The sequence below is a fragment of the Gavialis gangeticus genome, unplaced genomic scaffold (assembly GCF_001723915.1).
Source record: "Gavialis gangeticus isolate Ggan-Ray unplaced genomic scaffold, GavGan_comp1, whole genome shotgun sequence".
Classification (NCBI taxonomy): domain Eukaryota; kingdom Metazoa; phylum Chordata; order Crocodylia; family Gavialidae; genus Gavialis; species Gavialis gangeticus.
The window spans coordinates 2,023,986-2,033,971 of NW_017729033.1; the positions used below are offsets into that span (position 1 = coordinate 2,023,986).

General features: G+C 44.4%; 1 protein-coding gene across 3 annotated transcripts in view; it reads right to left on the bottom strand.

The window, feature by feature from the left end:
* The window catches only part of SFXN5 (sideroflexin 5), a 270,380-nt gene that overhangs the window by 243,092 nt on the left and 17,302 nt on the right, over positions 1 to 9,986 (bottom strand). For all 3 annotated transcript variants that reach the window (XM_019526158.1, XM_019526156.1, XM_019526157.1), the window contains exon 2: positions 9,492 to 9,560. In XM_019526158.1, the coding sequence (XP_019381703.1) occupies positions 9,492 to 9,560 (69 nt within the window). The remainder of the gene's footprint in view (positions 1 to 9,491; positions 9,561 to 9,986) is intronic.

Below are 9,986 nucleotides of genomic sequence, written 5' to 3' on the forward strand. Positions count from 1 at the left end.
CTGGCTTGCATCCATAGATGCTTCTCAAGCAAATCCCGGGATGTCATTCTCCCCTTGTACTTGGCCTTGGTGAGGCCACAGCTGGAGTACTGAGTCCAGTTTTGGGCTCCACAACTCAAAAAGGATGTGGAGAAACTTGAGAGAGTGCAGGGGACAGCCACGTGCATGATCAGAGATCAGGATAACAGATCTTATGACGAGAGGCTGAGAGCCATGGGACTCCTCAACCTGGAAAAGTGCAGGCTCGGGTGATTTGGTGGCCACCTATAAGGTTATTAGGGGTGTTCACCAGGATCTGGGGAACGTCTGATCACCACAGCACCCCAAGGAATGACAACATCGAACAGTCACAAACTCCACCACGACTGATTCAGGCTGGACATAAGAAAAAACTTCTTTACTGTCCGAGCCCCCAAGGTTTGGAATAGACTGCCGCCGGAGGCGGTTCAAGCACCCACTTTAAACACCTTCAAGACACATTTGGATGTTTATCTTGCTGGGATCCTATGATCCCTGCTGACTTCCTGCCCTTGGGCAGGAGGCTGCACTTGATGATCCTCCAGGGTCCCTTCCAGCCCAAATGTCTATGAAATCTATGAAATCCATGTTTTTAAATGAACCGATGTGGGTTTTGGACTTAAAGATCAGCATAGTCTAGAATTGGAGAACAGAAACCTCAAGTCTTCTGTGCTACTTCTTGTGCAAGGACCAGGTACTGTCTTGTTATCATTTCACTACTTTAAAAGTGCAGTTATAATATTGTATAATGCTCATTGCCATAGGACGATAACTATTTGAAAGCCTTGAAGAAGCAAGACCCTAAATAATCATTAAGAACCTGCACCCTCAGAAGCCCAGATTTATTCCAACAATGCTGTGATCTGGAAACGTATGTTCTTGCAGCTTTGGTGGCTGCATATTCACTTTCTGCTTAAAGCTTGTCAAAAAATCATCAGTGGGCTGGACAAACCTGTGGGTCAGTGCTGTTGCATCTAGAAGCACGGCAGGGTAGATGCTCAAGTCAATCCTGAGGCCACTGCAACACCCCCAGTTGAGTTGCTGTGCATCACTGGTGGGCAGAGTGACCTGGTGGTGTCCATCTCCTCTTCAGATATGGATGGCCGTTGGCTTGCAAGGAGCTCATCCGCCCTTTGGCAGGTCTTGTTTTTAGTCCTGCTGGGTGTCCACACACCCTCCTCACCCAGGCAAGCCCAGGTGGGGGTGCTGGTTTAGTCACTGACAACCCAACCACGGACCAGGCTGTACTGGTTTACATAGTACCAGAGAGCAGACCAAGAAGGGCCTGACCTGACAGGTGGTACTTGCTCAATAGTCCAGAAAATGGGGAAGAAGAAGGGGGAAAAAAAAAAAGTGCTGACTGAAATCACTAGAAGAATGTAATAATAATCAAAGCTCATTTGTCCACTTTCTCCCTCAGAAAGAGGGCTTCTCCAAGACACAGCAATCCACTGGCAACCTGGGAAGAACCCAAGCCCTAGATGCAGCCATCTGTCAACAGGAAGAGCTTTCCATATATGGTGTCTCCGTTAGCTTTTATTTTCTAGATTTCCTACGCAACTTACACTATAAAACAGAACTGAATGTCTTTTCCCTAGCTGCACCCAGAGTATTTCAAAGCAGCATAACCGACACATAAAGGGCAGTGGCTAGGTAGACCAACAAAGCAGATTTTGTGCATGTAGGAGCACTTCATCTGATCCGTGATTATTAATACTTGTTTTCCCAGGATGGATTCCCGGGGGAGAAAAGCATTAGTGTTGGCTTCATGATGCGCTCCCAATGGCTCAAAGCCTCAATCTAATTCAATCCAAAAACATTAAAGGAAGGGTCAAAGCATTTTCCTTTTCTGGGAATCTGCCAAGGATTCCCTGCAAGGCTGGGATATGATAGGGTCTGGCCAGCATGCTTCCTCAGAGGGAAATCACATCTTATTAATTCATGAGACTTCTTTGAATGTCAGTCAATTTGCATAATTTATTTTACCTTTCAAAAGGTGTTCGATGAGGACTTCAGAGGGTGAGGAGGGTCAAGTATTGTCAATCAAAAACTTTCAACAAAACAAAGAGAAGCAGCTAAACTACCAATTTGCATCATGGGGAAGAAAAAAAGGGTTAAAAACTGAATGTTTCAAGGTTTGGTTCTGGGTCCAATACTACTTGACATATTAGCAACCAGAGGATGAGGACAAACAGTAATGTAGAAAGTTTATAATTAGCACGCAGAAGACTGAGACACTTTGAATGGACTCCATCTAAGCTCAGGGACTGGAGGGCAGATGTATTTATCAGTGCTGAATTCCAGAGTGATGCACTGGGGGATGTGGAAGTGGGAGGAAGTGACTGTTCCTATGTCTTCTACCATATATAGGTTCTGTGTATAACGTAGAATATTTTTTATGGCTGGTTTACATGTTCAATTTAAGATGCCATGTAGCAGGGCCCCCTGAAGGTCCTGGACCAGGGTCAACAAATCAGCCAATTCCAGCTCCAGCTGCAAACCTCTGGATATCTGTCTTAAAATTTCCAATGAAGGGGGAGCGTGGGATTGTGATCCCAGGTTCCCCCCTGCACTGGCAAGTAGAAAGGGCACAACTGGGATCTTATTTCTGATACCCGTCCTGCCATGCATGTGTGGGGGGATCATATCCCATTGCACCTGTAAAACAAAGGCACGCCAGGAGCCCTGTATTTCTAAATCAGCTGTATTAGGTCTAGGAAGAAACCTGGCCATACCATGGATAGCTCAACATATACCACAGTAAAAAAGTGATAAATGTTAGGATCGCCAAGGAATGGACTGGAGATTAATACAGGAAAGTTTGTGGGTTTTTTGTGTTTTTTTGTTCATTTGTTTTTTAAATATAAAGGAATCAACGATTTGCTCTCATTTTGAGTGCAGTGCTTGGCACCCCACCTTAAAATAAGAGACCAGATTTAGAAGGGGGCGTACAAATAAAAGTGATGGGTATTAAGAGACATGGACAAGGTTTCATATGAAGAAGTCTCCTAATCACAAAAAGATGCCAAAGCATAACTAAATAGGCTGAAGAAGGTACATCAAAAGTTTTTGCTCTGTCTCAAGAACCAGGAATAAGACCATGCAAGAAGACCAAAACATTATAAACTAAAAGCTCATAGGCAGGAAGTATTGTGTCCTGTGGCAAGGAGTTCCACAGCCTTCAGACAAGCCATCAGGGTGGATTAAAAACCATGATGATCATTTTTAATGATGATTTTTTTTTAAAGAGGTATTTTTTCTTCATTTAAAAATCAGATTTTTAATTTATTTTCATTTAAATTATAACTGTTTTCCTTTTTTAAAATAAGCCATCTTAAAACAAAATTTAATACAGCATAGACTAAAGCATAAATGTATTATTATTTTTAATAGATTATACTATGTTGAGTCAATGAGCCTCTATTTAAAAACTCTGGAGTTAAAGGCTGATTTTCTTCCAAACAAGAATGGGGGAAGACCTTAATTTCAGATCAAGCTTTAAAAATATGGTGCAATGTTCATGCATTAGGGGCTTGACCCTGCAAGGTCTATATTACTGGATGCAAAGGATCAGCCAAAGTCATCACAGGTGCTGGACACCATGTGTACTCCTTGATCAAGGTTATCCACCAAGCCAACCTGAATAATATCAAATTCCTGTTTTATTATCTCAACCTGAGCTCTGACTATCTTAGCTCTCAAATTATGAATGTTTATGATTCTGTACCCATAATGGAGGCTTATTCTCCAGCTCAGGGAAAAACAACCATCTGCTCAGTAACTACAAACCCCCTGCTTCTGAATGATTCTGGCCAATTCATTTAAATGGCCTTTCTTGGTCCCTTTGCATATAAAGTTAATGTTTACATCTGTGTGCAAGTGCTCTGTCCATGTCTCTAAATTAAAATACTGCAGCACACAAAGCCAAGGGGTTACACCAGCAGGAATCAACTGTTAGCAGGGAAGATTTCTAGAAAGTTTTCCCCAGGGTGACCCAAGTAACTGGTTTAAACCCACTAACCACAGTTCACACTTCTAATACTATAACAGTTAATACTAGTGTTTAATAGATTACTTAGTTGCAAATGCGCACTCTGTTTTGATTAAAAAAAAAAGTTTCTACGTCTAAATGGAAGTTTTGTTCAATAAACTCAAAGTGTTGGTTGTGTGTGTTTAATTACATTCAAGTTGCCAATTTATTGCAGCTTGACACAAATATGAGCAAAAAAAAAAGTTAATTATTTAGTGAACACATATATATTTCACCATTTTATAGCATATTAAAAATGTAGGATTCCTGAAAATCCAAATGTGTGTGTGTACCCAGGAAATGTATACAACAAATCTACTGTAGAAAACTATCTGGTTGTAAATCAACATGTTTTAATTGTTGCAATCAATGAAAAATACACCTTTCCCTAAAAGAAGAAAAAAATACAAAGGGAAAGCTGATAAAAAATGAATAAATTTAAATCAGGCTTTTAAATCACCATATTAAATCAATGATTTAGATCTGATTAACTTAAATCAGTCCAGCCTGCAGGCCAAACTTCAGGAGACTCAGAGAGGGATGGGATATCTCTTTGGACAGCAAGAGACGTTAAAGGGGGGGTTGATTTAAAGATAACTCTGGCCTCTTCTGGAACATAGCTGTACTGGTTTACTTGCCCCAGTCATTGCCGTCCTGGCCTTAATTGCCTTAATGGCTTGAAATGTGGCCACCTGCCCCCACCTCCCTCAAAGCCACTCCATACCTTGCATATATTCCCTTACGTGAGAGGTGGGCAAAATATGGCACATGGACTGGATCCAGCCTATGGCAGATCCCTCGGGTACCACTGTCAGCTCTACTGCCACCACCAGACCTGACCCCGCTGCCTGGGCACCATGGCCTGTCTACCCTGCATCCACCACCAAGGCAGCCATACAGAGCAGGCAGGCAGATGGGGAGCAGCATCCAGGAGTAGGAGAGGTGGGCAGGGGGCAGGGCTGGGATTACGGAGTGGTGACAGCATGGGGCCAGGACCCAGGGCAAACTTGCAAACTGCTCCCCACACATCCCTGCAATGGGCACCAGTTCTGCAGGCAGGGACGTAAGAGGAGCATATCACAGCCCTGCCCTGGGACCTGGCTCTGCACTGTCGCCACAACCTGATCCCAACCCCCACCCACCAGTCCCATTCCCAGACTCTGCTTTGCGCCTGCTTGAGGGTGCATCCCATCCACCTACCCAAACACAGCCTACACGCAGGGGTCCTGGGGCAGTCTTCATGCAAACCCTGCCTGACAGCCTCAGCAGTGGGTGTGAAGCAGACAGGACTGGGGCCAGGCAGAATCAATTACCCACCCCAGTCCAGGGCTGGGTCAGCACTCTCTGCCAGCCTGCAACAGTTCACCAAAACTCCTTAAGTACCCCTTCAACCCAAATAATTGCCTACCCCAGCCCCTCTGGCCCTAGCCTGGTCTCAGCCCTCAAGTCCCCGACTTTCTGGGTTATTACCCTCAGCTGATGAACTGCTTGGCTTTGGCCCACACAGTCTGCTGGGTCCCAGGCCCAAGCAAGGCTGTGTCTTTGCTTCAGCCCCCTCTCTCCTTATGCACTGGGCCCCTGGCCCCATCTTGGCTCTAGCACACACAGCCCGCTGGGTCCCAGATCCTTGCAGGGCTCCATCTAGGCATCAGCCCCATCGCACAGGACCCACACACAAGACCCCTGGCCCCATCTCAACACTAGCGTATGCAGGACCTTGGCAGGGCTCTATCTGGGCTTTTGACCTTTATGACATGGAAAGCCCCACCAGGCACCCCACTCATGGTCTCCACACCTATCAGGTGCACTCAAACCTCTGGTCTCCTGAGGCTTCAGGTCCCAGCAGGTTCCAGTTTCCCTGGATCCCTGGGCTAGCTCGGTCCGCTGCCTTCTCAGCAACATTCAGGAGTGCTTTCCTCTCTCCAGCTCAGGGCCAGACTGACCACCTGGCCCTGAACCTAGGCTTGAAGCATCCTGGCCTCCACCCCTTTCTGGGCACCTGACCTCGGACTGATCCAGGGGTTTCTGTTTAGCCCATTACTCCTCCTGCAGCCTGCCCAGCTGTCATCCATTTGCTTCAAAGCTTACCCATTTGCCAAAGCACAGCCTTTGTAGCATACTGAAGGGCATCTTGCCACAGATACCTGCCTGAAGCTCTTCTCTGCACCTGCTCTGATGCTTTTCTCTGCAGCTGACCCTTCCTTAGCAGCCTATTCTGCACTGCAGCTCTCCAAGGCTACCCTCCTAGTTGCTAAACAGCAGGAATTAGGGGACCTTGCTACAACTAGTAAAAGGAAATCCTGCTAGGGACTTCTTTCTAAAAGTTGGGAGCTTAATTCAATTTCCTTTTATGTGCATGTTCAGATATATAGAAATATAGAGATATATAGTTTATATACTATATATACACACACAATATAGAGAGAGGTTTTGGATTTTTTTTTTTTTTCTTTTAATGGTTTGAGGGGTAGAAGGAGTTGGATTTCTTGGGTCCATTTCTGGTTTTACTTAGACAAGCAAATAAGGAGCCACATGTCTTTTTAGTTCATCCAAATCCTTCCCAGTGTGAGTTTCCCAAAGCACATGCAGTAACACAGGTCTCAGACCTGACTTGACAAGAGTTTCCAAAGCTGGGCACGGACCAGGCTGCTGTGTCCGAGTCCCAGGACACTGAAGCCATGTGCTCTTCCACTTCTTATACAGTCTTTTTCTTTGGCCTGTCTAACACTAGTTTTGGGCACCAACTGTTACCACAGCACAGAAATGGGACCTCATGGTTCCTCTGCCTCTGGCTACCCCCCCAAGTCAGAGCCGATTCCCCCAATACTCCCCCAGTTTGGTTCCTTATGCATGCCATTTCCTACAGCAATACCCATATGAGCACTCTGGTCTACAGCTAACTACTCCAGGGACATGCCAGTTGAAGCACACAGACTCTGCCAAGGTCTACTTGAGAGAACAGGAGAGATAAGATACAAGTCTAGACAAGATGATCACACACCTACATAACACCCCTGACTCATTCTCCTTAGCACTTGAGCACTCTCTGGGATTTGAATAAAGTCCTCTTGGGTGTTGAAGTCCGCATCTCTTTCATAGCTTCTCTTTCTGCACATCCTTTATTTATTTGATTCCTATGCCACCATCCCCAGAAAAGGCTCAGGAGTAATAAAAACAAGATAAGTCATAAAAACAGATAAGCCACATGAGAAAGCAGTTTCCCAAACAATATCCCCTGTCAGCCTGCCTGAGCCACACCTTACACCACCTATGAAAAAAGTCTAGGTTCGGGCTCTGGTGGGCTTTAAGGAGGAGGAAGTTGCAAAGCCGAGGAGCAAGTACCAGGAACAACCTCGCATGTACTCTGGCCACGTGAACTTGGTGCACAGATGGTACAGGCAGAAGGATGCTCTCTGCTGACCTTAAGGATCACAATGCCTTCTGCTTCTGGTATCCTTCTCTATAAGAAACAGCTAATGGGAAAGTTTCTTCTTTATAAATGCCCAGTCCCCTTGATCAGATGACCCCTTCAGTCCAGCTGACCCCATCAGCTACCCACCCATTTGGGAAGACTGCTTAGCCCTTCAATACCACAGCTCAGCATTTCATCATAGGGAGAGGTAAAGAGACAGCAGAAAAGGTGCTTTCTTTGCAAACTCCATTTTGCTTGTGGAGACAATCACATGTGAGGAGTTCACAGAGTCAAACTGGAATTCAGAACTTGCACACAATTCCCAACTCATTCCCAAATGCACATGGGAAAAGGAATCCTTGCAGCATGCATTACTTTGCATCTATTAACACAAACTTTGGTGCAAAACAGCCACAGGATCAGGCCCATCATTTGAAGGGGTTTTTATCTACTGCTTACATTCCCATTAAACAACAACTCAAGTTTCACTGAATTTTCAAGTCATCCTCTCTTTCAGTCCATTTTATCTTGCTAGTTCAATGGCTTGCAGAAATCTCCATGCGAGCTGAAACTCTCTCTTTCTAGCAGGTTATTTCCACGGACAGCATTCCACACAGAGAACATCGACTTCTGAAAATTGATTTCATATTTCATTTGAACTTGTGTTTGTATAAGTGAAGCTATAATCTTCAATTTTATAGCACGAGAGCTGCAGTATTATTCTCTGTGGTGTTCTTGGGCAAACATCCAAAGGAGAGGAACTTTCCAATATATCTTAGCCTCATGTTTTTGAAGAAAGCCGATCAATTCTAGAAGAACATTTAAAAGCCTACCAGGTATGTTTTCATCAGGGTATGAAAAAAGACAAACAACTAAGGCACACCATGGACACTAATGGATAGTTTAGCTGCTAATGTACAAGGTACCCCTGTACCAGGTGCTGAAAATTAAATATATACCTATATCTATATCTTGTATTGGATAGCAGAGTAGTTGCCACTGAAAAAAAAAGTATGCATTTTTCATCATCTCATCCTTTAAACAGTGGCATACGGCACTGCTTAAGGTAAACCAATTAGAAACATTTCTTATGAAAAAAATATATTAACATTTATGAAATGTTATATGCAAAAAAGTCCGTGTCAATATAAAATTAAATACACATGAGCCAGAAAAGTTAACCAGGATAATTACTATGTAGAAGTGCCAGTTTCATACTCAAAAAAAGATTTGATCCTGTGCATCTTCATAGCTACATCTGTTAACTTGAATGGCAAAAAATACCTTTTTTTACTAGGGGTGTGATCTACTTTCTGTTCTGACTCACACAGCATCAGCAGCACTGTTAACTAAGCTCCAGTTGCAGAACATTTATTTCAGGCAATGATGCACGACCCAGCAGAGACCTCATTTGAGTTGCAGATCCCTGGCTGAATCTGTGGGAATGACAAAGCAAGCACAGCTTTTTTCTCTCTCTCAAAGCAAATTTAATTGGATCTGGAGTCACAAATGATCGACAAGGATCACTACAATTAATTTTGTACAGGCACTTCTCCCAAATAACTGTAACAGATTTCATCAAGGTGGATTTGTGCTCCTCTTGCAAGACGTCTTGAAGCAGTTTTCTACATTTTTTTTAACCTTTTAAAACCACCAGGAATGTCACATCAGATCTTCCCTCATTGTTGGAGAACCTTAAATAGCTAGGTGAGGTATGTAACAAGTATTTTTACTTCAGCAGGCTGGACAGGAAGAACTGGATTCAATTTCCTGGCTTTTGTGCCATTATGGAACAATCCTGAATCATGCTAAGCACCCAATGACAACCTACACCCCAATGACATCCTTAGCACTTGATACAACGGGGCCCTTATTAAGGGAACACCACTGATGATTTCAACTCTTGCATTTAAGCATTTTCTTTTAAACCAAACTCAAAGGACACAATGGCCCTGGAGGGCCCCCCCCCAGGTCCTATGTTCCCATCTAAGAAATGGTACTTTCAGAGATTAAGATGTGTACATTCATTACCTCAGACACGAAGAGAGTGCGTGGGTCAATGATATCCAAGAAGTGCCGGAATCGTCCATAAAACGAAGTCTGGAGAACAGGGAGAGAAAGACATGGTTGGAAAAGGGTACTCCAGGGCATTATGGAAGGCTGTAAAGGGATGAGCGCGAGTGGGTCACCCAGAAAAGGCTCTGAGGTTCTGCATAGCATGCCTTGAAGCTGGCATCCATGTCACCATCAGGAAGTCAAAATGTACGGGTTTTCATAGTTTCATAGATTTAGGGTCGGAAGGGACCTAGTAGATCTTCTAGCCCGATCCCCCACCAGGGCGGGAGAACAACAAAACCCCAAAACAAAAACGGGACTCAAATGAGTCCAGCCAGGTAGGCATCCAGCCTCTTCTTAAAGACCCCCAGGGTAGGGGCCAGCACCACTTCCCTTGGAAGTTGGTTCCAGCTCCTAGCCGCCCTAACTGTGAAGTAGTTTTTGCGGATGTCCAATCTATACCTCCTCTCC